The sequence below is a fragment of the Protopterus annectens genome, chromosome 8.part0 (assembly GCF_019279795.1).
Source record: "Protopterus annectens isolate FY-2018-M chromosome 8.part0, PAN1.0, whole genome shotgun sequence".
Lineage (NCBI taxonomy): Eukaryota > Metazoa > Chordata > Ceratodontiformes > Protopteridae > Protopterus > Protopterus annectens.
In genome coordinates, this window is record NC_056741.1 from 600,526,164 (window position 1) to 600,553,280 (window position 27,117).

The 27,117-nt window shown below is 41.9% G+C and overlaps 1 protein-coding gene across 1 annotated transcript in view; it reads right to left on the reverse strand.

The window, feature by feature from the left end:
- Nucleotides 1-27,117, reverse strand: part of PHF8 (PHD finger protein 8) — a 3,148,719-nt gene that overhangs the window by 2,549,318 nt on the left and 572,284 nt on the right. Inside the window, exon 4 of the mRNA XM_044080095.1 lies at nt 12,759-12,919. Within this exon, the coding sequence (XP_043936030.1) occupies nt 12,759-12,919 (161 nt within the window). The remainder of the gene's footprint in view (nt 1-12,758; nt 12,920-27,117) is intronic.

The window sequence follows — 27,117 nt, forward strand, 5'->3', positions numbered from 1 at the left end:
TTGGAGACAAGGAATTTTCCAGAAAAACATCTTCTACAACTTCCAACACAGGGGGAATAGCAAGAGGCTTATGCTGAGGTAAATCCAGAAACTCCCTAATCCGTTTCTTGGACTGAGGATAATCCTGACTTTCCCATTTAAAATGTTCTCTGAGGGCATTTAAAGTATCACCAAAAGAGAAATCCTCCAGGGGAGAGGCCGAAGGGATGGACTCCTCTGCATCTGAATCCTCAAAAGGAGAAAAAGCCTGAGAAAATTCCTCTTCATCAGCAGAAATGCTGGAAAAATCAGAACCTGAGCAGGAAAAAAACCACAGGAGAAACACCCCTACTCATTTTAGGAGGAGGAAGCTGAGAACCCCTAATAAGAGTCAACAAATCATTAGCCATTTTAACCATTTGGGACTGAGGGGAACGAGAAGAAGCTGGAGCCTGCCTTTTCACAGGCTTACGAATGGAAGATTTACCTGCAAGCCTGAAGGACTCGGAAGGCCTGACAACCACCGAAGTTGCAGCAGAGGTTGAAGGAAGAAGTTTGCTGTCAGATCGCAAAACGAAGGCCTTGGACACCGGAATCAACTTAGCGGCTCCGGTTCCAGCAGAAGAGGTGACCAGCGACAGGTTGGAAGGCAAAATGGAGGCCAAAGGCCTACGAGATTTGGACTCAACAAGGCCTGAGGTTGTACATCTATGGACTGCAAAGGCATCTCACTGGCTACCGCCTGACTGACTACCAACTTAACCTCATCCGAGGACTTAGCTTTCTGAGGTCTGTCGCAGTCCTTATCCTTATGTTTCTTCAGAAATTCCGAAGCCTGAAGACCGGCAGACACCATACCAACGAACTTAGGCCAAATTCCAAAATGCCTAGCCAAAATCTTAGCCCGACGACCGATAGTACGCAGATTAAAGGAGGCACAGAGATCACACTTGGGAACGTCGTGGTCAAGGCCTAAACAAATAATGCAATAGGAATGAAAATCTCTATGGGGAATCTGCTTTCCACAGGTAAGGCAATTAACTTTTTCTGACATTCGTTAAGGCAAGAAAAGAGGATCCCCAATGGGGTACTTAGCTGTAGTAGACTTCAACTCTTGCAGTCGGAAACCAACAAAGGTAAACTGCCGGACCGGCACTCGTGCATGAAAAGCTTCTGCTTCGGGCTCCGGGGCAAGGAAGACTGAGGAAGTGACGTCGGCTGCCTCCTTTTGTATCAGACGCCCTGACGTCCTTTACAACCGAAGGCAACCGACATAATTTTTACTTACCTTTGTTATTCTGGCCGACTGAGGGCTACCGGGAGCCGGATAACCCATTTGTTAGGACTGCAACAGTGAAACACGAACATCTTATCATTAATGTGCTTTGATAGTATCAGACCTAAAACTAGTATGTACATATTTATAAGACATTGTAATTATTTCACCACTACAAATGTCTTACAGCACTGTCAAGTGCAAAATGGAATGGACAATTCTAGACTTTTTTTACACCACAAATCAAAAAGAAATATAAAATATAAAATATAAAATGTAAAATATATACACACAATATATATATATATATATATATATATATATATATATATATATATATATGTATGTATGTGTGTGTGTGTATATACACACACACAACAGCTGGCAATGGAGTTTTACGGTGTACAGTTGCCTACCCAGCACCCAGTCTTCCACAAAAGACACACACGCATTCACACCTAGGGTCAATTTAGAGAGTCCAATCCACCTACAGCATACATATACAATATATATTTATATATATATATATATATATATATATATATATATATGTTTTATATTATATATTATACATAGGTGGCACAACAGCAAAGCTCCACAACATTTGGTTTACAAGATGTGCACACGCACACTCACAGACAACTATATCTATATGTATGCATACATAATAACAATGGGCTTCTCAATCTGAATTGATTTAGCATTTGGTCAGTAGAACAGCTGCCAACCACAGTTGACTGACAGATTAGCTAATTCATCATGCAAGACTCAGTAACGAACATGTCCTTTAGAAGCTACTGTGTGATCTTGGAGATGGTATACATAACAAGCAGAGGATAGAGCAGTGAATCACCTCTCTTGGGGATGTGCAAAGGGGCTTGCTCCCCCTGCAAAAAAGTGGTTTATTGTTTGTATTCTCCACAGTTATGTCTTGGAGCATGTGTGTTTGAGTGTCGTAATATTGATTTGATCATTTTGTGTAAATATTTATATATTTTCATACGTACACACACAGAGATCTGTCATTTGCGTGAAGGCTCATTTGACTGAATTCCAAATGGATGAACACATTTGATGGTAAACTCATTTGACAGAAAACCTTCTCCAGAACAAATATAGCAGAAAACATGTTTACACACAAACGCACACAAGCGTGCAAGCACACACATTCCATGGTCACACAAACGAGGAGAAAAGAAAAAAACACCACAAAGAGGAATCAGTACTGGAGTACAAATATCTACAAATCTGGGGGTATAACATGATGCTGACCCTTGTAATCCACACATCCTACACTAGACTCACTTCCCTATTAACTTATAAGTACACTATCACTTTCACTTTCATTCAATACATTTCTACAATTTCCTATCAAGAAAACTTTCAGTCAAATACGTTTTCAATCAGTATTCAGTTATTTACCTATCTATCCTTTGATTGCGTTAGTTCCAATACGTTAGTGGCCTCTTTTTAGGGGAGACCCAAAGTGGTATTTATACAACTAGGGGAAATTTGGCCAAGGCATCAGATAACTTCCCCTGCTCGTTTCATTGTGTGTTTTCATTTCTGCATTCCCTACTTCCATTCCTAATGTGAAGGTGGCCAGGAGAAGCATGGAGATGCAGGGAGAATAGGAAGAGTTTGTGCAGAGTAGTAGCTGATGACCGAGAAGAAGAAAATGCTCTTTCTAATGCTGAGAAGAGAGTTGTTTTTGTTGAAACAGAGAGAGGAATTATAAAATGTGGAATGTAAAAATAGTCAGCCATTAGCTGACTCTAAACAGGATTAGATTAAATAAACTGAGGTGGTTGCTGAATTAGCAGGAGGGTTTACAGACTCTCAGCTTGTGACGTTAATAAACAAAGACGAGTCTGGTGGCAAACCAGAATTATCATGGTCAGAGTTGGTGGAAAAAGTATTTGGCAATGGCATAGAGGATTTTTGCAGTAATAAAGTGAGTAAAAAAGTAAAAGAAAATGAACTGACTTAAAAATCATATGCAGTTGGTGGCAGTGCAAAATAAAAACAGATACTGTTACTTTTAATAAAAGGAAGGGCCATACAGTTAGAATTAGAAACAAAAATGTTAGTCATAAAGTGTGGGACAATGTAAAGTAAAGCTTTTGTGCTTTACTGCAAAAATACATTTAGGTAAACATTTTTTTGTGATGTTACGTCCGAGACTGGTTATTTACTGGATAAATTTTTTTGTATTTTTCTGAAGAGAAAAGCAATGAATTTGCTTAGAATGACTTTATATTTTCTGGTCAAGGAAGCAGACATAAAAAGTTATGTACAATTCAAAACTGACGAAGTTGAAATAATGGACATGTAATACTCTTTTTCAAAAATGGTTTATTCTGTTTAAAATAGTTTTTAAGGAAAAAGATGAAGCATTACGGAATCTGATGTGGGAACTAGATTTTTTTTTAATTTGAAAATGTGGTGAACCATTTATTAAATGCTGTTTTTGTGGCTGGTAATAGGGGAACTTTAAGGTATACCAAACAGCCCAATGCACAACATTTTTGAGAGGCATTTGCGCACCTTATTAGTGAAGATGAGAAAATAAGGTATAATCAGTGTGGAGAGAAGGTGCATATGATGAATCAGTGCAAGACAGTATGTAGAATTTGTAATAAAGAGGGTCACTTTTGGGTTGAGTGTGACAAAAGTAATGAGGCTATCTTAGAAAGGAGACAGGTAGAAGTTTACAGCAAAATGAAACTGAAGATGAGGAAGTAGTAATAGAAGCATCAGTACCTGGTAAAAATGGGGATATTACCAGTGTATAACAAAATGAGGGCAAAGATGAGGAAGAATTAAATGAGTTTGTTATGGAGAGCAAATCTGACAATGTTATTGAAAATCAATCTGAGGGTTATGTGAAGTAAATGATGAAACGGGAAGCATTTTTGATGATGTAGTTAGTGAGAGGTCTAAAGTGGAAGAAAAGAAACCTCAGGATTTAGGGAAAAAAAGGTGAAAGGGTAAAGAAAATTAAGATTAAAAATCTTTCACCCAAACTTAAAAAGAATGAACAACTTGAAAACTGTTTCAATAAATATTAATAGTTTGATTAATAGGACTAGGAGAATTGTCATTTTACAACTATGTAAGCAATGTAAGGCTAAGGTGACTTGTTTACAAGATGACAGAAAGTTATTAGCAAATGTTTTAATGAATGGACAGATAAAGATTTTGTTAAACAGGATGTAAATGAGAGAACTTAAGTTTATATGGAAAAGGAAAGGTGAACATCTGAAACAAATAACTGGATGCCTATTATTTTGAAAAATATTTATGAAATCTTAACAGTTAAGATTCGATGATATGGTGCAGAAGACTTCAGAAGAAAGTATTTTTGATGTCGGGAGAAGTAGTAGTCATGATATGTTCTTATTAATAAGGGAAGTTGTTGATGAGATATTACGTGTTGGAGGTGATGTAAGAAAGGTAGTGGCAGATGTGAGAAATCATTTAAGAGTTCATGTACTATTTTAAATGAATGCGTCTTGAAAGAGAATATTTAAGTGTGTTACAGTCTGTATATAGTGATGCTAGCATTAAGGTTTTGGTAAATGGTTGGTTTATTTTCTCTTCAAAACTACATTAGAACTAAGGCAAAGTTGTCCTATGACTGGGATTCTTTTTTCATTAGTTATAATAACAATAGGATGATGGATATTAAAGGATTGGAGTGAATGGATTTGCTACATTGACTTACGGTTTTGATTCCAAAATTGTTGTCATATGCAAATTATATTACTGTTATAGTACACAACAGAATGTGGCTGGAGAGGATGTTAAGGTGAGTTAAGTGTCATAAGGATGTAGGGTTAGAGTTAAGTTAAGAAAACTTAGAGGGCTAGTTGAAGTAAGTAAATATAGAAAGTGTTCCACTTTCTAAAGATGAAATAGGTTTACTGGGAAATATATTTGGAAAAAAAATTAGTAGTTGATTTACAGTTGAAAAAAGATGGTAAATAAAATTAAAATGCCTGTGAACTTATGGTAAGTTTTTAGGTTGTCTTAAGCAGAAAGCTTAATTAATTAATTAAATTACTATGGAAAAAAAAGATATTTAGACAGGGTTCATATGATTTCAAGTAAAAAAAAAAGAAAAGGAAATAATACAAGCTGTATTTTTCTGCTTTGGGAGTTTTAGGTTGAATCCTGTGAGAAGATGAGTTTTACGTCTGAATAAAGAGAGAGGGTTTAGGTTTAATAAATCCTGTAGTTCTTGCTATATATAGAAAGAAAAGGATAGTACAAAGAACAGGAGTATAGCTCAGGTTCCTCAGGTGAAATATGGTGGAGGTGTAAAGGAAAAAAAATAATCAAGAGAATAAGGAATGCACCGAATATAAAAAAAAAAAAAGATGGTGGTACTTAGATGTTGATAATGTCAAGAGCAATAGGAAATTATGGTACAGAAATATTCTGAATTAATATTATGTTGTGAATACTTGGGAGGGATTAAATAAGAATATTACTGATGCAATTAGAGCAAAGAATAATTTGTAGAATGTTGGGATTTTTTTGTGGAGGCTGGGTAAGCTACCTTTAAAGGGAAATAGGTTACACAAAATAATGTGGTTTGTTAAGAATTGGAAACTTCTGAACAATTTTTTTTTTGGTTGTGTGAGGATGAAAATGTTATGGAAACAAATTTTCAAAGTAAATTTGTTGTGTGATATCAAAAAGGAGGATTTAAATACAAATATGACTTTATATGAGTATTATAGGGTTAGAAGTAGGCAAGTTGTTCAAAAAAATGGACAAGATTTTGTTTTCTGTTATTTGGAATATTTGGATATCAAGAAGGAAAGCAGTTAAAGAAAAACTGGGCTAGGGTAGACAGAAATTATATTTCAAAGGAACACGTACATTTAATTGAAAGATTTGATACACATCCAGTAACTACTTCAGATCATGCTCTAATAATAACTAAAATAAAAATGCAGGGTAATAAAATAAAAAAAAATGACACATTGTCACAGCCTCACCTATCTGTTAAAAAGAGAGGCATTTAGTAAATGGGTAATCAAAATTATTCAGGAGTTATTAATTATTATGGAAGGTAGAAATTTCTTCAGCAAATATAGTCAGTGAGTGAGATAAAATGAAAGTGGAATTTAAAAACAGGGTAGAAATAAAATAGATATATATAGTTAAGAAGTAATAAGAATTATTTAGAGGGGCTAACAAAGGTTCAAGTATTATAAAATAATGGGAATCTCACAGAAAGTACAGTTTTGTACCTACCATAAATGTAGATGTTCGAAGATCCACATTGCTGCAGTCCTTACTTATGGGTAGTCCGCTGTCCTCGGTCGGCCCGAATACCGAAGTATTAGGCTGACGTCGGTCATGGGCGCCTAGAACTGACATCAGAGCGTCAGGGTATAAAAGCACATGACCGACGTCATATCCTCAGTCTTTTCTTGCCCCAGATGACAGAAGGCCCTAAACATAGAGGCCACAGCCAAAAACAGAATACCTCCCAAAAGCATGTCCAACAACAACCATCACCCAAACTATATAAACATAACAAACAGCAGTGGGGAAGGAGGGAGGGTAAATTGGACTGCAGCAATGTGGATCTTCGAACATCTACATTTATGGTAGGTACAAAACTGTACTATGTTCTTCATCTCACATTGCTGCGGTCCTTACTTATGGGTAGAATCCCAAAGCAACGGGAATGGGAGGATGGAAATATCACAAAGCATTAGGGGCTGCTAAAATGCCCTGTAATATTGCAGTGGCAAACCCAGCCCTAGATTTAGAATAAAGAGGAAGGTGGTAATGTTTAGAGAAAGTATGTACTGAACTCCAAGTAGCTGCTTCCAAAATATCTTTGTAGCTACCCTCTTAGAAAGGCAGTAGAAGTGGCAGTAGCCCTAGTGGAATGAGGTCTAACTCCAGCCGGAACCTCCTTACCATGATGGGAATAACAGAAAGAAATACAACTCCCAATCCATTTAGAAATAGTTTGTTTTGACACAGGTTTCCCTGAAAACCCAAAGCAAAAGAAACAAACAACTGCTGAGACTGTCTGAACTCCTTGGTTCTGCTCAAGTAATAACGTAACTGCCTGTGAATATCCAAAGTATGCAAAATCTTCTCCCTTTATTTTGCGGGTTTGCATAAAAAGTAGGCAAATGAATAGTTTGATTTAAAGCCACACTAGAAACCACTTTAGGCATAAAGGAAGGATTAGTACGCAAAGATACCCTGTCCTTATGAAAAATTAGGAAAGGCTCCACTGCCATAAGGGCCTGTAATTCAGAAACCCTTCTTGCAGAAGTAATGGCCAACAAAAAAGCAGTCTTCCATGACAAATACTTTAATTCGGCAGTAGCTGCAGGCTCAAAAGGTTGTAGAGTAAGTTTTTCCAACACAAAATTGAGATCCCAAGCAGGAGTAGGAGCTCTACGTGGGGGTCTTAAGTTCTTTGCCCCTCTAAGAAATTGCTTAAACACAGGATGAGAGAATAAAGGAGGATCACAATCATAGTGAGCAGAAATGGCTGCAGCATGAATCTTTATAGATGAGAAAGACAAACCTTTGTCCAATAACTCAGTAAGGTATTGAAGAGAAGCACTTAAATTAGGCTTGGAAACATCAAATGCCTTTGCTTTGCTCCAAATAAAAAATCTCCTCCATTTATCCGCGTAAACTTTCCTGGTACTAGGCCTTCTGGCCTCCAAAATAACATTCAAAACTTGTTGTGGAAGCTGAGACCCTCCAGGGTCTAGAACAGAATATGCCAGGCTGTTAGATGCAGAGACTGAATCCTGACATTGAGGAAGTGACTGCCCTCCTGAGACAAAAGATGTGGAATTAAAGGTAGAGGCCATGGTGGCTCCCTCACTAAACTCCTCAGAAGTGGGTACCAGTGCTGTCGAGGCCAATCCGGTGCTATCAGAATCATGGCTGGCTTGTCTTGTCTGGCTTTCAAGAGTACCTTGGGAAGGAGAGGCAGAGGTGGAAAGGCATAGACATGAAGATTGTTCCAACTGAATGACAGAGCATCCACCTTCCAAGCTGTGTGATGAAACTGTTTTGTGCAAAACCTTGGCAACTGGTAATTTAGTGGAGAAGCGAACAGATCTATGTCTGGAGTCCCCCATAACACTGTCAACTGCTGGAATACATGAGGATCCAATTTCCACTCGTGAGGATCCACTATTTGTCTGCTCAACACATCTGCTAAGGAGTTCTGTGCTCCTGGCAGAAACCTTGCCTGAAGATTGAGTTGTAAACTGAGAGCAGTCTCCCACAAAATCATCGCTTGCCTGCAAAGAGGGTATGAATGGGTTCCCCCTTGCTTGTTGATGTACCACATGACAGTCGTGTTGTCTGTTTGAATCAACACCTGCCCTGGATGAAGTAAATCCTTGAAAGCCATTAATGCAAACTGGACTGCTAACATCTCTTTCAAGTTGATATGCAAATGTTGAAGTCTGACAGGCCACGTGTCTTGCACCCATTTTCCATTGAGGTGTGCTCCCCAAGCCTTGTCCGAGGCATCTGTCGTTAGAATTTGACTCGCCTCTGGTCGGGTCACAGAGAGTCCCTTGTTTAGGTGACATTCCTGAGCCCACCACAAAAATTCCTTCTGAATGCAAGGTATTATCTGAATGACAGTGTCTAGATCTTGGCAGTGTTGTGTCCATACATGTTTGAGATACCATTGAAGCTTCCTCATATGCAGTTTGGCATTGGGAAGCACCAGAATACAAGATGCCATGAACCCCAAGGCTTGAAGGACTGTCCTTGCAGTCAGCCTGGACTGTAGAGACATTTGATGGAAATAAAGAGAAAGGCTTCTTTGTTTGTCCGGGGTCAAAAAGGCCATCTGGGAAGCTGTACTCAGTCTCACACCCAGAAAGCACATGTCTTGAGAGGGTACTAGACTGGACTTTGTTTCGTTCACAGAATACCCTAGGCATCTTAACACTGCCCTCACATACTGTAGATGATGAAGTTCGTCCTTCTCTTGAGCAATAATCAGGCAATCGTCCAAATAAGGATAAATCTGAATTCCTCTTAACCTGAAAAAGGCTATCATTGGAGCCAGAACCTTTGTGAACACTCTGGGCGCAGTAGATAAGCCAAAGGGCAATGCAGAGAACTGATAATGTAAATTTCCAGCTCGAAAACGCAGGTACCTCCTGCAACTTGGCTTGATAGGAACATGAAGTTAAGCCTCTTTGAGATCCAGAGTTACCATCCAGTGATCTTTTCCCAACAGAGGTAAAAGCTGTTGTAACGTCAGCATCTTGAACTTTGGAATGTCCAGGTAAGTGTTGAGGATAGATAAATCCAAAATTGGTCTCCATGTATTCCCTTTCTTTGGAACTAGAAACAGGCGAGAGTAAAATCCTAGGCCCACTTCTGACAGAGGAACTGGCTGTATAGCTCCTATCTGAAGAAGTAAAGAAATCTGTTTGTGAGCCTCTATCCTTTGTCGAGGAGGAACGTCTGGCATACCCTTGAAAGGAGGTAATGTATGGAAATAAAACTTGTAGCCTCGGTTTATAATGTCCAACACCCATTTGTCCTGGGTGACCAAAAGCCAATTTTGCTTGAAAAGTGCTAACTTTCCTCCCAAAGGAGCTGCCAGGCAAGAGGAATCTGGCAGCTGAAAATGCAGGTCATTGGGTCTGTTTACGAAAGGACTGACCCCTGCCCTCACCTGCAGACTGTGCAGGCGAACTCCATGTTCTAGGTCTGAAGGAACTCTGAGCTCTGCCCCTACCACGTCTAGATCTGCCCCTAGACTGAGAATCAGAAGAAGGGTACGTCCATCCTTTAGCAGGCCAATTTCTACTAAACTTTGGAGGTTGCACCTGCAAAAAATCTTTAACAGTCTGCATAGACTTAGCCTTGTCCTCCATTTTCTTTAATACAGACACCACAGGAGGACCAAACAAAACTTCAGACTGTACAGGAGCATCCAGAATTATAGTCTTAACATGCTCTGACAAATTGTGATCCTTAAGCCAGGCATGCCTACGAATAACTGAACCAGTGGCCGCCACCCTAGAAGAAGCCTGTACAGCATCAAAGCCACACTGCAAAGAATGCTTGCCCACCTGTTCAGAGACATGTACCAAATCTTGCAATTCTTTACACTCTATACCCTCTGCTAAAGCATCCACTTTAGATTTTAGCTGAGAAAGGAGTAAATTCTGATATTTCAACATATGAAACTGGCAATTTAAAGCCCTCATTGCCAACGTAGAAGAGGTATACACCTTCTTACCCCATCTATCCAAAGCTCTAGCCTCTTTATCTAGAGGAACCAGATTTTTTACAACAGAAGCTCTAACACCCTTAGGCCCCTGACTAATGGTTTCTGGGTCTGCTCTAGGACTTTTATACAGATACTTATGAGCCTCAGGCACCCTGTAATACCTGTCCGGTTTGACTGGCGCAGGAGGCACCGAATCTGGATTAAGGGAAGCCTCCGAGAAAACATCTTGAACAACATCCAAAACTGGAGGAATAGCTAAGGGCCTATGCTGTGGCAGAAACAAGAATTCCCTAAGCCTTTTCCGGGAATCAGAGAAATCCTGTCCTTCCCACTTAAAATGTTCCCTCATGGAATGTAAAGTTTCTGAAAATGAAAAATCCTCAGGGGGAGAAGCAGAAGGAGTGGAATCCTCTGCATCAGAATCCGAATAAGTAGGAAAATCTTGCATGTCTTCCACAGAAGACTCTGAATCATCTGAGGCCTGTCCCAAACTTTCCAACTCTGTCTCTACCCTGGGCCTCTTATCAGGAGGGGGCATAGAACCCCTAATTAAAGTAATCAAATCTTCTGCCATTTTAAGCATGTGCTTTTTAGGCACAGACCCTGAGGAACCAGGACTGACACCAGAGGAAAACAAAACAGACCTGCCCTTAGAAGGAGCCTTAGAGATAGTAGCAGAAGGCCTAACCACCCTAGCTACAGTAGGGAGAATAGTAACCTGAGAGGCCCCTTCAGCCTGACCTGACTCCTGAGAGGCCACCTCTTGCAAAATCAAAGTTTCCCCCTGAGTTTCAACAGGAACTTCAGCCGGGTCCACCTGCTCCCCTGTAGCCTCTAAAGGACCGGTGTCCGAAACGGACGAATCATCCTGCCTAAGCTTTACAGATTTGTCTTTGCGCTTCTTAGTGGAAGCGGGCGTCGGAGGATCCGACGGCATATTATAATTACACCTTTTGCCAAAGACTAACCTAGCGCAATCTAATCTCCGTTTTATAGTGCGCTTATTGAACCTAGCACAAAACCAACACCCTACTACGTCGTGCTCCGGTCCCAAACAAGGTATGCAAAGCGAGTGGTAATCCCTATGCGGTATCTGTTTCCCACAAGAAATACAATTATTCACTTTTTCTGACATCCGGTAAATAACTGAGGCAAGAAAAACAAAAATACTCCCAACGGGTACTTAGCCCAACTTGGTATCGGTCTGAAACTTCGAATTCGAAAAATCTCAGAACGCCGAACGGCACTTGCAACGCTGCTTCTGCATCGGACCATGCGGCAAAAAAGACTGAGGATATGACGTCGGTCATGCGCTTTTATACCCTGACGCTCTGATGTCAGTTCTAGGCGCCCATGACCGACGTCAGCCTAATACTTTGGTATTCGGGCTGACCGAGGACAGCAGACTACCCATAAGTAAGGACTGCAGCAATGTGAGATGAAGAACATCAAGAGGAAGCACAATTTCAGATTGCTAAAAAGAAAATAAGGGAGTACCTGGACAATATGCATGAGTTTAGAAATACTGATGTTATGCAACTGTTTTGGTAACTCAGGAGCACAAAAACATAACATACTCCTATGTTGAAAGTGCAGTGTGGTAAAGTACAAATGCTCTAATGTCATTACAGCGAGTTTCAAGATTCACAGTCTTTCATTGCTATTTACACGTTAATTTTAACTACCTGTCTTGCACTTCCGACAGGGAGCTATCAACTTCTGACAGCCTCCCTGTGCTAGCACTAGGAGTGGAGCCAGCTAGGTCCAATTCATGCAACAAAACCCTTGTTTTGTTAATGGGTACTGGCAAAGATTTGGAACCTTCAAAAGTTTCAAATAAGCACATTTAAAATGACTGCTTATCTTTCTGATGACACAAGTGATAAAGGGGATTTTTTTCTCCTTTGTTTTACTTCAAGATATTTCTTTTTCTTTTCTCCTTTCTCCTCCTCCACAATTCTGACATGTTTTTCATGAAACAAACTCTATGGCTTTTAATTTCTTTTTTTCTCTTAGAAAAATATTCCCACTTGTCCTTCTAACAACCGTATGCTTAATTTTTGCAGAGGTCACAATCAGTAGTGAGCTGCACTCAAAAATAAAAATTCAAACGACAAAATATACATAACTGAAGGGTGAACATATATATATAACATATTTACAATCACATCTAAACACACAAAAAAACAGAAGCAGCAGAACAAGTTGAAAAACATTTACTTGGATTATTCATACCTACGTAATGTTCCACATCACTAACTGTAAAGGTGGGTGGCGGCACTGTCATTCCCAAACCATCTTTCTTTATAACCAAGATAGGGACACTGAAGCTATTTTCTTCCAAGTATTCCACAGTCAACTGGGATCCAGATGGTTTTAAGATAATCTCATCAGAACTGTAAACAACAAAGAAACCTTTGAAATACGCTCATATCACCTCACCTGAACTAAAAGAATACAGACATCTTTGAAAAGTATAGATATACACAAACTATAACTTCAACAGTAGATGCTGCTACATGCAGCAATTTAGATCATAAAGAACTCCCACCTACTGGTATGAATTCCACAAAAAGGTTTAACAGCAGTGTTCGCTAATAACTGCCCACCAGTACATCACTTGTTTGTGCTCTGTGACTCCAGATATAAAGTTCAAAACAAATTATCAGCTCTTTCCACCATTACAAATGTCTTGGAATAAGTTGGGTGAAAAACAAAAGTGCAGAAAGAAGCAGCTTGTCAAAAAATGACTCAGCCAGTAAAGGAATGCTGCTGACTACATAAAAGACAACATGTTGTTCTTACAAAAATGCAGTACTACACATGGTTCAACATCATCTTTTGTAGCAAATCACAAGTAATCTCTGTGGTATCCCCGAAGTCTCAAAATGAGAAGTTATGTACCTACCATAACGTTCCATGTTAGTTGTCTTCTCTCGCCTTCTTTCTTGCTTGATGGGTTCGGAGCCGATCCTCAGCTCCGACTTGGCACTTGCTAAGCTCGAGAGTCACTTTTACCAGCTCGAGGCAGCCCCATATCCCATGATGCAAGGCGGTAAGTACCCAGATCTCGTTTGTACCTATAGGGAGAAACACCTAGCACAAAAAACTTTCCACTGAAGGAAAGAAAACAACTAGCCTAAATAAGGGCTGTAAAGGAAACCAGGTAACTAATTGGTGCCTAAAGAAGCAATCTTCCAAACAAGGGAGATCAAGATCTGTCCAGGCAAGGGGGTAGGAGGGAGGGTCGCAAGAAAGAAGGCGAGAGAAGACAACGAACATGGAACGTTATGGTAGGTACATAACTTCTCAATGTTAAGTTGTCAATCTCGCCTTCATTCTTGCTTGATGGGACCGCGTCCCTAGCACCTCTATCCTGGGTGGCTCAATGGAACAGACTCTTTGGCTCAATGGAACAGACTCTTGAGAACCTTAGAACCAAAACTGGCTCTATCCCTGGAGGCCAAATCCAATTTATAATGAGAAACAAAGGTATGAGGAGTGGCCCAAGTGGCTGCTGCACAAATAGTGTCTAAAGGGAGTCTAGCCTGAAAGGCTGTGGAAGTGGCTAAACTTCTGGTGGAATGCGCTTTTGGTTTTGAGCACAGCTGTTTGCCCCTGAGCTGATAGATTTCGGAGATGGTGGAAGAAAGCCATCTAGATAAGGTAACTTTGGAAACAGGAAGGCCTTTCTTATTTTCAGCATAAGAAAGAAAGAGCTGATCGGATTTCCTGAATTGTTTTTTTCTGTCCAAATAATATCCGAGTTGGCGGTGAACATCAAGATAATGTAATTTTTGTTCCGATCTGTTGGAGTAATTAGGGAAAAATACAGGGAGATCAATAGATTGGTTCAAATTAGTTTTCGAAGCCACCTTAAGCAAAAAGGATGGATTAGTCCTAAAGGATACCCTGTCCTTGTGGAAGACCAAATAAGGGGGACGAACAGAAAGAGCATGAAGTTCTGACACTCTCCTGGCCAAGGTAATAGCGACAAGGAAGAGTGTTTTCCATGAAAGAAACTTTAGTGAACATGAAACAGCTGGCTCAAAGGGAGGAAGAATTAAGGATGTCAGCACTAGATTTAGGTCCCATTGAGGAGGAGGACTCCTGACAGGAGGTTTAAGGAGAAAAATCCCTTTTAGAAAGGCTCTACAAAGCCTGTGGGACATAATGTTGTGATCTGCAAACCCGACATGAAAGTTCGAGATAGCAGCCAACTGAACTTTGACCGTGGAAGATGAAGAGCCCGAGTGAAAAATTTTCGCTAAAAAATCCAAAACTGCATGAACAGGGGCAGTAAAGGGATTTATATTCTTTGATTTCGCCCAACAAGAGAAGCGTTTCCACTTGCTGGTATAAATCCTTCTAGTAGAGGATTTAAGGGAAGCCACTATGATATCCCTAACCAGGTTAGAGATCATAGGGAGCCTGGCTAAGGAAGGAAGTGGAGCAACCAAGCTGTGAGGTTGAGAGAAGGAATAGACCGATGCAGCTGACCCGATTGGTGAATCAGAAGGTCTGGCACTGGGACCAGATGCCATGGCTGCACCAATAGGTGACGATGGAGGAACGGAAACCAAATTTGTTGAGGCCAATAGGGGGCAATGAGAATCATTTTGGCTCTCAAAACGGTGGCTTTCTGGAGTACTTGTGGAATCAAAGGAAAGGGAGGAAAGGCAAAAAGAAGTCCCTGGGGCCAATCCTGGGTAAGAGCGTCTCTGGGGGGGGGTGGCCTGGCAGTGGGAAGAGAGAGAAGAAGTCTGGGCATTTGCTGTTTTGGGGAGTAGCAAAAAGATCGCAACATGGGCGGCCCCATTCTAGAAAAATCTCCTCCACTATAGATTGTTTGAGAGACCAATCGTGAGGCATGAGAATAGCTCTGCTCAATCTGTCCGCTAAAATGTTGGTTTTCCCAGGGATATGCGTTGCTACCAGAAACCGATGAGAGGAGATCGCCCATTGCCAAAGTCTGAGAGCTTCTCGACACAAGGGGTAGGACTTGGTTCCGCCCTGTTTGTTGATATACCATACTACAGACATGTTGTCCATGTGAACTGCAATTGTTCCCAAGGGAAGAAAGTCATTGAGGGCTTGCAACGTTAAAAGCACTGCTCTCATCTCTAGGACATTTATGTGCAGGTGGTATTCGAACAGTTGCCGCGTCCCATGAACCATCCTGCCCTGATAATGACCCCCCCACCCGATCAGGGAGGCGTCCGTAGTGACTGTGGCTACCGGGGCCGGGGATACAAAGGGTCTGCCCTGATGAATCTGGGGCGAAGAAGTCCACCAGGATAGGTGGTTTTTGCAAGCTTGTGTAACCAGGATTTTGTGACGCATGGGAAGTTGTTGGTAAGACCACTGGGTGAACAACATCCATTGAAGAAGACGCATGTAGAAGCGGGCCAAGGGAAGAAGGGTAATGGCCGCTGCCATGAGGCCCAACACTTTCAGGACCAGTCTGGCTTGCACCTTTTCGCTGGCAAGGATGATCCGCACATGACTTTGGATATCTGAGATTCTTTGGTCTGTGAGGGTTGCTGACATCTGAACAGTGTCTAAATTTGCGCCTATGAAAGTAATAGACTGGCAGGGCAACAAGGAGGATTTTTCGTAGTTGATCGAGATTCCTAACTGAGTGCAGAGATTTAGGGTGTAATCCCTGGCTTGGAGAAGTTGATGCCTGGTGGTGGCTGAAAGGAGCCAGTCGTTGAGATACAGAAACACCTGGAATCCTTGACGTCTCAGGTGAGCCGTGACCACTGCCATACATTTGGTGAACACTCTGGGGGCTGTAGTGAGACCAAAGGGCAGGGCTCTGAACTGAAAGTGACTGGACCCCAGCCGAAAGCGGAGAAACCTTCTGCAGCATCTGTGAATTTTTATGTGATAGTACGCATCCTGAAGGTCTATTGAGCACATCCAGTTGTCTTTGCCCAGGAAGGGCAAAATTGATTGAAGTGTGACCATTCGAAATCTCGTCTTTTTCACAGACTTGAGTCTGCTGAGATCCAATATTGGTCTCCAATCTCCCTTCTTTTTGGGGACCAAAAAGAACCTTGAGTAGATTCCGGGCTCTGAATGGTCTGTTGTAACTGGCTGAATGGCTCTTTTGTGTAGAAGCTTTGATACTTCTAACTTTGCGATTTCCCTTAGACCGGGTGGCACATCTGGAAGGGAATTTTTGTGAGTGAAGGGATTTTCCTCGAAAGGAATTTTGTAACCCTCGGATATGATCGACTGTACCTATCTGTCTTGTGAGAGGGAAAGCCAGGCTTGTGGGTACAGCGATAATCTTCCCCCGACTGCCTCCAAGGATGGACAGTCAGGCAACACCTCAGGGATGCTTGAAGGGCTCGTCAGAGAGAGACTCTCTGCTTCCCTGGTTTTGTGGACCCCCTCTGCCTCTAGGGCGGCGTCTGTTATTATTAACCCCTCTGCCTCTAGGGGTAAACTGACCACGTGTATCCGGCGTGACTCCTTGGGATTTGCGGAACCACATCTTTCCACCCTTCTGTCCTTTGGGGTAAGGTCTAGAAGGGGTGGAAAAACGGACCCCTACGGCAGAAAGAGTCTTGCCGTCCTGCTCACACCTGGTCAATGTATCCTTCACTTGAGGACCAAACAAAGTTGATCCATCAAAGGGAGAGTTTGTGAAGGACGCCTTGAAGGGATCAGCAAAATTACAGAGCCGCATCCAGGATTGACGTCTCAGAGCCACTCCCGTGCCTGCGGCTCTCTGCTGCATATGAAATCAGCCGCATGGAGGAGTTGGTTATGGAGTTAAGGATTCCTAGCTGAGAAGCAATCTTGTCTTGTGCCCCCAGAGCTGCAGGATCCTGTACTACTTCACCTAGTTCCTTAAGGATGTCCCTTTGGAGTCTGGTGAAGTGACACAAATAGTTCAGCGAACGCATGGCAAAAGTCGCTGAGGAAAACATCCGCTTACCATACCTGTCCATGGTCCTGAAATCCTTGTTAGGAAGATGGACTGGTACGGAAGGATCTGCAAGTTCCTTTTTAGTGGCGGCCGCCACCACCATGGCATCAACCGGGACACCTTTTGTAAGGAATTGCTGTTCGGAAGGGGCTGTAATAAATTTAGAAGACCTCCTAGGAACTGGCTCTATGGAATCAGGAGAAGCCCAAGCCTTTCAAGCAATTACCTGCATGAGGGGGTCAAAAGGCGGAGACACCCAGGAGGTGAAGGGTCGAGAACCAAACGCCTCTAGGTATACCAACTCATCATCGGAGGGATTTATGGTGGGCCAGTTTCCCCTATGTTTCAGGAGTTCTAGGATGTCTGAAAAGGAGACATCCTCAGAGGGGGATCTTGGGGACCCCTCCGACTCATCTAAGTCGGTATCCGAAGTAGTAGACTCAGGGGAGTCTAGGTGCTTCCTCTTACAAGTCCTCTTCCGCGGAGGACCTCCTGACGGATCAGGAGAATCCTCGGAAGAGGAGGTTCCTCCCAATGGGGAAACCTGAGGCGGTGGATCTCTCGGTCCGGGAGCAAGAGAGCGGGAAGAGATATCAACAGGCACCGTAGAGGGAGGAGCTAAAGGAATAGACTGCTGACTGAGCCCAGGGGCCAACACACTCCTCATCACCTCGAAGGCTCCCCTCCCAGGTAGGTCCGAGAGAACCCGTTCCGAAGAAACTGGGACTCCTGGGCCCACCGAAAGGGAAGGCTCCGAGGCAGATGTCGGAGATGAGCTCACCAAGGCCGAAGCCCCAAGGGGAAGAGCGGGGTCGGACAAGGGTCCGATGCCACTCACCCCCTCGGAGCAGACCAGGGAAGCCCGGCCACCGAATCCCTCCAGGGAAGGTCTCGAGGAGGAGATAAGAGTAGATGCTGAAGGCGCAGAAGGTGGGGGGGGGGTATCTGGCCCTCAGCCATAGCAGTAACTATTCCCGTAGAATCCAGCTCCAAACTCTGGGGTAGAGTCGAAGGAGGAACTTGAAAAGGGTGTGGACTAATAGTCGTCTGTTGAGACGGACTATGAAGCATTTGGGCTAGTGCCTGTGATTTTAATAATCTGCTTACCACCCTCTCTAAATCATGGTCTGACAACCTGGAAGATCTAGATGATCGGCTCCGATGGCTCCGCTCCGAAAGAAGAGGTGAGGCTGGAGCCGACAGTATCGGTTCCAAAGAGGGAGACCTGGACCTCTTCCTTGAAGGAACCGCTGGAGCCGACAGTATCGGTTCCAAAGAGGGAGACCTGGTCCTCTTCCTTGAAGGAACCATTGGAGCCGATGAAACCATGGATCCAGACGGAGCCGATAACTTTTCGGCTCCGAGTGTAGGAATAGATGTATCGGCTCCGGCCGGAGCCGATACAGGCAAAGAGATCATGGTGTCGGCGCCGGTCGGCGCCGACACGCTCGAGCCACATGGATGTCGGAGCCGACACCAAAGTGACCTTAACAGTATCGGCACCGATAGTCATCGGTGCCGAAGATTTCTCCAAGCTAAGATCGGCTCCAGCCGGAGCCGATCTCGACTCCGAAGGAGTCGGAGCCAAGGCCGAAGGCTTAGGTACAGAAGCCTGGGCCTTGGTAGTCTTAGAGGGCTTACCCGGAGCCGATTTTGCCGGGGAGCCCTCCGGTTTAAGAAGTCCTCTTAAAATAAGTTTATTCCTCCTTTCCTGCAGGACTCTCTGGGCTAAAAGAATGACAAATTGCACAGGAGTCCTGCAGGTGGAGAGGTCCCAGGCAGTATATACAAGAAGTGTGACCGTCTGTCAGAGACATCTTCTAACAGCACGAGTCACACTTCTTGAAGCCTGAGACCCTCTGTTCTTTAGACATGGTGCTTTCACAAACACTACACACACACAGTCCCGAATCAGAGAAACTAAAGTTAAAATACTGAGAAATAAAAAACTCTCACACACACACCCTGACAGGGGGGGGGGGGGATGGGAGGGGATTAAAGGCCTGACTAAAAAAGTAAAGAAGGAAAAAAAAAGTTAGTCAGAAAAAGCCTCACAATTATCTATAAAGTTAGAATTTTAAAGAAAATAGAAAATTTTTCTGATTGGGGGCTAAAGTTTAGTGATATTAAACACTTACCAGGAGCTGGTAAAAGGAGGACCTCATCAGCGAAGCGGCAAACGAGATCTGGGTACTTACCGCCTTGCATCATGGGATATGGGGCTGCCTCGAGCTGGTAAAAGTGACTCTCGAGCTTAGCAAGTGCCGAGTCGGAGCCGAGGATCGGCTCCGAACCCATCAAGCAAGAAGTGAAGGCGAGACTGACAACTTAACATCAACCCACTAAAGTGTAGTGGGTCTAAAAACAAAACAGTTTAAGAAACTTCGCTGTGTGGAAGATTTTCAGTCCATATATTTCTAGTTAATCACTGTATATTAATCAGATCAGACAATAGTAGTAGAAGTAGCGAATGTAAACTCGTCAAGTCAAAAAGTAATAATAGAAAATATAAAATTCTACAGCATTACTAAGTATTCGAAAGTAATCCAAGCAAGGCAGGCACAGTCTGTTTCCAGTCGAAAATCCTTTATTAAGTACACAGACAAGCGATCCAAGTAAAACAAAAATAGAGTAATAATTTCCTCACAGCTTTCTAAATATATATATATATATATATACTTTTTATCAGGCATGGGAGTGGTTTATTGTGCTGTAAAACAAAGTGTTATTGGTACACATGTTAAATTCACATCCCTTCTCCCATCAGTGTGGCATTTGAGCTGATCCTGCCTACCTAGTAGCTGTCATAATAATATATAGCCCTAATTTACTTTAATGGTACATCTCATTTAACCAAATTATTAAGTAGATTATTAAGTCTGTGATTTTATACAAGGCAATATACTACATGGCTGGAAATATATCAACCTTAGTTCATTTTGCGATCAAAAATTATATATAAATATATACATATACATTTTGCATGTAAAAATCAGTTTCTATTTTCATAACCTATTAACAAAGATTGCTTTCGTCCTTCTAGACTTCTTCAGGTCTGTGTACAAGAACCCTAAAAACCTATATAATTGTATAATTAGTTAGTATTGTTATTACCATCATTTTGAATACAGTGGAAAAAAGAGAACCAGAAAAAATAATATATATATATATATATATATATATATATATATATATATATATATATATGTATGATGATGGATACAAAATATACACTTAAATTTCAAATGATTTAAAATGGTATTTAAAACCAATTTGTAGAAAAAATAAAATAAAATACACTTAGTCATGTAAACAATGTGGCAATTTTCTAAGTTCCAGTGCACTTTTAATTGAACAGTAGTAGTTTAGTCCAGGCTTTCTAAAAGAGTTCAGCTTTAATTGCCACATGAGTTCATGTTTCTCCAGAATATTCGGGATGTCTCCTTCAAGATCACCCATGTCTATGCGATCCAGGATCTGGAACTTAAAACCCGTGTGTCTTTTATGAAGAGAAAGGTGTTTGGCTAGTGCATTATTTTTACATCCAGAGCGGATTTCTGACAGATGACATGAAATCCTTCGCTTGAGTTTATTTACAGTCTTGCCCACATAGAATGCATCACATTCATTGCACTGTGCCCTGTAAATTACTTTTTTTAGTGTTACAGTCACCTAGTCACCTCCTGCACTGGTTTTAATGATCTTCTTTAAATAAGGGCAATAAAAACTATCTCCTTGCTGTATAAATATACAAAATGTACAATTAGTTTCACATCTTTTAGTGCTTTTCTCACATGGTCTAGGTTTAAATTCAACAAAACTTCTAATATTCCTGGCCTTCCTATAAACAAATGATGGGGCTTCACCTAAGATGTTAATCAGAAAAGGGTTTCCTGTGACAATGTCCCAGTTTTCTTCAATAATATTTTTGATACTGTGATAATCCAACGTGTATGTCAGGATGCAGCTATTTTTGCATTTGTTATTCTCTGTGGGATTGCATAACATTTTTCTACTGGGGAGGTTGAGTGAAGGTGCTTCAGTCCTTTTCAGTTCTATAATGGGTTCCAGGATGTTTTTTAACATCTGACTTTCATAGCCTCTCTCTAGAAAATCATTCTCTAAGTTGTTCAGGTTTCTCAAAAATGGTTCCATCTCTGTGGTAATTCGAGCTAATCCATAGCCTTGGGATTTCACTACATTATACTTGGTTTTTGTAGGATGTAGACTTTTACTGTGGAGTAATAAGTTAACCCTCGTTGGTTTTCTGAATAGATCAGTGGTGATTCTGCTTTTGTTGGTGTCCTGGGAAATCTGCATATCTAAGAAAGTGGTTGAAGTACAGCTATGGGAAGAGGTAAACTTCAGGAAGGGGGTTGTTTGATTGAGGTAAGAGATAAAATCTCCAAGCTGCAAGGTGTCACCTTCCCACACAATAAAGACATCATCAATAAAACGTAAATAGCATGTGATATAAAAAAACACAGCCCAGCAGTTCAGGACCCGTAATTAGCAGCTACTTAATCCAACTTATTCCAAAAAAGAAAAAAATTACTGGCAATGGGCAAAAGGTCTTTGAAACAAACAGTCTTTATTGAAACAAATGGTCCAAGCGCTTTCACCTGTATATTATCGGGCTTTTTCAAGGAAAATCACTCAGCAACATTGTGCGCTCCTGGTATAGTGCTGTACACTCCTTTTTCAGAATAAATCCGCAAAAAATGTTGTTAAAAGTTGCAATCTGTCTTCCTGATGAATACTTTCATCAGGAAGACAGATTGCAACTTTTAACAACATTTTTTGCGGATTTATTCTGAAAAAGGAGTACAGCACTATACCAGGAGCACACAATGTTGCTGAGTGATTTTCCTTGAAAAAGCCCGATAATATACGGGTGAAAGTGCTTGGAGCATTTTGTTTCAATAAAGACTGTTTGTTTCAAAGACCTTTTGGCCGTTGCCAGTAATTTTTTCTTGTTTGGAATAAGATGGATTAAGTAGCTGCTAATTACGGGTCCTGAACTGCTGGGCTGTTTTTTTTCATTCTTGGTTTTTTCATTTGGTTTTTCATAGCATGTGATATACACAGACCTGAAGAAGTCTAGTAGGATGAAAGCGATCTTTGTTAACAATAGGTTATGAAAATAGAAACTGATTTTTACATGCAAAATGTATATGTATATATTTGTATATAATTTTTGATCGCAAAATGAACTAAGGTTGATATATTTCCAGCCATGTAGTATATTGCCTTGTATAAAATCACAGACTTAATAATCTACTTAATAATTTGGTTAAATAAGATGTACCATTAAAGTACATTAGGGCTATATATTATTATGACAGCTACTAGGTAGGGCAGGACCAGCTCGAATGTCACACTGATGGGGGAAGGGATGTGAATTTAACATGTGTACCAATAATACTTTGTTTTACAGCACAATAAACCACTCCCATGCCTGATAAAAAGCATATATATATATATATATATATATATATATATATATATATATATATATATATATATACATATATATATATATATATATATTTAGAAAGCTTGTGAGGAAATTATTACTCTATTTTTGTTTTACTTGGATCGCTTGTCTGTGTACTTAAGGATTTTCGACTGGAAACAGACTGCCTGCCTTGCTTGGATTACTTTCGAATACTTAGTAATGCTGTAGAATTATATATTTTCTATTATTACTTTTTGATTTTACGAGTTTACGTTTGCTATTTCTACTACTATTGTCTGATCTGATTAATATACAGTGATTAACTAGAAATATATGGGCTGAAAATCTTCCACACAGAAAAGTTTCTTACACTGTTTTGTTTTTAGACCCACTACACTTTAGTGGGTTGTTTTGAGACTTCGGGGATACCACGGAGATTACTTGTTTTTTGTTGGTACTTTGGTTTCTGAGAGCAAGGTTTTTGTTCCATTAAAGGATCACTGAATCGGTGTGGAATTCCAGCATTTTAAGACATGGATAATGACAGGCTAAAAGATTTACTAACTGTACCTATCTGGAATGATACAGAAGCAGATCAGATACAAACGGATACAGAAAATGGACAGGGAAGAATGGGCCTAGAAAATATGAATTCAGAGACTTTTTCTAAACTAGAAAAGCAACTGAAACGCATGCAGGGTCTCTACTGGGAACACATTTATTTACAGCAAAGCATAGATAAGAAGAGACTACCCCGGGGACTTAGATTGAACAAAAGACCAATGTGGAAAAATAAGAAGTTATGTACCTACCATAACGTTCCATGTTAGTTGTCTTCTCTCGCCTTCTTTCTTGCTTGATGGGTTCGGAGCCGATCCCTCGGCTCCGACTCGGCACTTGCTAAGCTCGAGAGTCACTTTTACCAGCTCGAGGCAGCCCCATATCCCATGATGCAAGGCGGTAAGTACCCAGATCTCGTTTGATGACAAAGGGCAATAGCACCAAGCATAAAACACTTCCAAAAGGAAGAAGAAACTTACAGGATGGAAGAAGGACCAGGTCTGAATGGTCTTCAGCATAATAATTTCTTATAACAAGGTCTGTCCAGGCCTGGGGAAGGAGGGAGGGTCAAGAAAGAAGGCGAGAAGACAACTAACATGGAACGCTATGGTAGGTACATAACTTCTTAATGTTAAGTTGTCAATCTCGCCTTCATTCTGCTTGATGGGACCGCCCTAGCACCTCTATCCTGGGTGGCTCAATGGAACAGACTCTTGAGGACTGTAGAGCCAAAACTGGCTCTGTCCCTGGAGGCCAAGTCCAATTTGTAATGGGAAACAAAAGTGTGAGGAGTGGCCCAAGTGGCCGCTGCACAAATAGTGTCTAAAGGAAGTCTAGCTTGAAAGGCTGTAGAAGTAGCTAAGCTCCTAGTTGAATGTGCTTTAGGTTTTGAGCACAGCTGTTTTCCCCTGAGCAGATAAATTTCAGAGATGACCGAAGAAAGCCATCTGGACAAGGTCACTTTAGAAACAGGAAGGCCTTTTTATTATCCGCATAGGAAACAAAAAGTTGATCAGATTTTCTAAATTTTTTGTTCTGTCCAAATAATATCTAAGTTGACGGTGGACATCAAGATAATGTAGTTTTGTTCGGCTCTGTCTGAATAGTTTGGGAAAAATACAGGAGATCAATGGATTGGTTCAAATTGGTCTTTGGCGCGCCCTTAGGCAAAAAGGTCGGATTAGCTCTCAAAGATACTCTGTCTTTGTGAAAACCAAATAGGGGTCGAACCGATAGAGCATGAAGTTCAGACACCCTCCTGGCCGATGTAATAGCCACTAGGAATAAAGTTTTCCAAGAAAGAAATTTCAGGAACAAGAAACAGCTGGCTCAAGGGGAAGAATCAAGGATGTCAGCACTAAATTTAGATCCCACTGAGGAGGAGGATTCCTGATTGGAGGCTTTAGTAGGAAAATTCCTTTCAAGAAGGCCCTGCAGAGCCTATGGGACATAATATTATGATCTGCGACCCCGACATGAAAGTTGGAGATAGCAGCCAATTGAACTCTGACTGTGGAAGAAAAGGAGCCTGCATGAAAAATCTCTGCTAAGAAGTCCAGGACTGCCTGAACAGGGGCAGTGAAAGGATCAATATTCTTGGCCTTAGCCCAATAAGAGAAACGTTTCCATTTGCTTGTATAAATCCTCCTGGTAGAGGATTTTAAAGAAGCTACTATGATGTCTCTAACTGGGTTAGAGATCAAAGGAAGCCTGGCTAAGGAAGGAAGTGGAGCAACCATGCTGTGAGGTTGAGAGAAGGGATAGACCGGTGCAGCTGACCGGATTGGTGAATCAGAAGATCTGGCACTGGGTCCAGATGCCACAGCTGCACCAAAAGGTGATGATGGAGGAACGGGAACCAAACTTGTCGAGGCCAGTAAGGGGCAATGAGAATCAATTTGGCTCTCAAAACGGTAGCTTTCTGGATAACTTGAGGGATCAGAGGAAATGGAGGGAAGGCATAAAGAAGTCCCTGGGGCCAATCCTGGGTCAGAGCGTCTCTGGGGGGATGGCCTGGAAGAGGGAAGAGACAGAAGAAGTCTGGGCATTTGCTGTTTTGGGGAGTAGCAAAAAGATCGCAACATGGACGACCCCATTCCAGAAATATCTCTTCCGCTATAGATTGCTTGAGAGACCACTCGTGAGGCATGAGAATAGCTCTGCTCAATCTGTCCGCTACAATGTTGGTTTTCCCAGGGATATGCGTTGCTACCAGAAACCGATGAGAGGAGATCGCCCATTGCCATAGTCTGAGCGCTTCGACACAAGGGTAGGACTTGGTTCCGCCCTGTTTGTTGATATACCAAACTACAGACATGTTGTCTGTGTGGACTGCAATTGTCCCTACGGGAAGAAAGTCGCTGAGGGCTTGCAACGTTAAAAGCACTGCTCTCATCTCCAGGACATTTATGTGCAGATGGTACTCGAACGGCTGCCACGTCCCATGAACCATCCTGCCCTGATAATGACCCCCCCCACCCGATCAGGGAGGCATCCGTGGTGACAGTGGCTATCGGGGATGGGGGTACAAAGTACCTGCCTTGGTGAACCTGAGGAGATGTGATCCACCAAGCAAGATGATCTTTGCAAGTCTGTGTCACCAGAATCTGGTGACGCATTGGAAGTTGTTGGTACAACCACTGTGTGAACAGCATCCACTGAAGAAGGCGCATGTAGAATCGAGCTAGGGGAAGAAGAGTAATGGCCGCAGCCATGAGGCCTAATACCTTTAGAACCATTCTGGCCTGTACTTTCTTGTTGGCCAGAATGATCCTGACATGACTCTGAATGTCTGAAACTCTTTGATCTGTAAGGGTAGCTGACATCCGAACAGTGTTTAAGTTTGCGCCTATGAAAGTAATAGACTGGCAGGGCGATAAGGATGACTTTTCGAAGTTGATCGAGATGCCCAAATGAGAACAAAGACTTATTGTGTAATCCCTGGCTTGAATAAGCTGATGCCTGGTGGTGGCTGACAGGAGCCAGTCGTCGAGATACAGAAACACCTGGAATCCTTGACGTCTCAGGTGAGCCGTGACCACTGCCATGCATTTGGTGAACACTCTGGGGCTGTAGTGAGACCAAAGGGCAGGGCTCTGAACTGGAAATGACTGGACCCCAGCCAAAGCGGAGAAATCTCCTGAGCGCCTGTGAATTTTGATGTGATAGTACGCATCCTGAAGATCTATTGAGCACATCCAGTTGTCCTTCTGTAAGAAGGGCAGAATTGACTGAAGAGTGACCATTCGGAATCTTGATTTCCTCACAGACTTGTTGAGTCTGCTGAGATCCAATATTGGTCTCCAGTCTCCCGTCTTTTTGGGGACCAAAAGAACCTTGAGTAGATTCCGGCTCTGAATGGTCTGTTGTAACTGGCTGAATGGCTCTTTTGCAGTAGTTTTGAGACTTCTAACTCTGCAATTTCCTTAGACCGGTGGTACATCTGGAAGGGAATTTGAGGGGAAAGGACTTTCCTCGAAAGGAATTATGTAACCCTTGGATATGATCGACTGTACCCATCTGTCTTGAGTGAGGGAATGCCAGGCTTCTGGGTACAGTGATAATCTTCCCGACTGCCTCCAAGGAGGGACAGCCGGGCAACATCTCAGGGATGCTGAAAGGGCTTGTCAGAG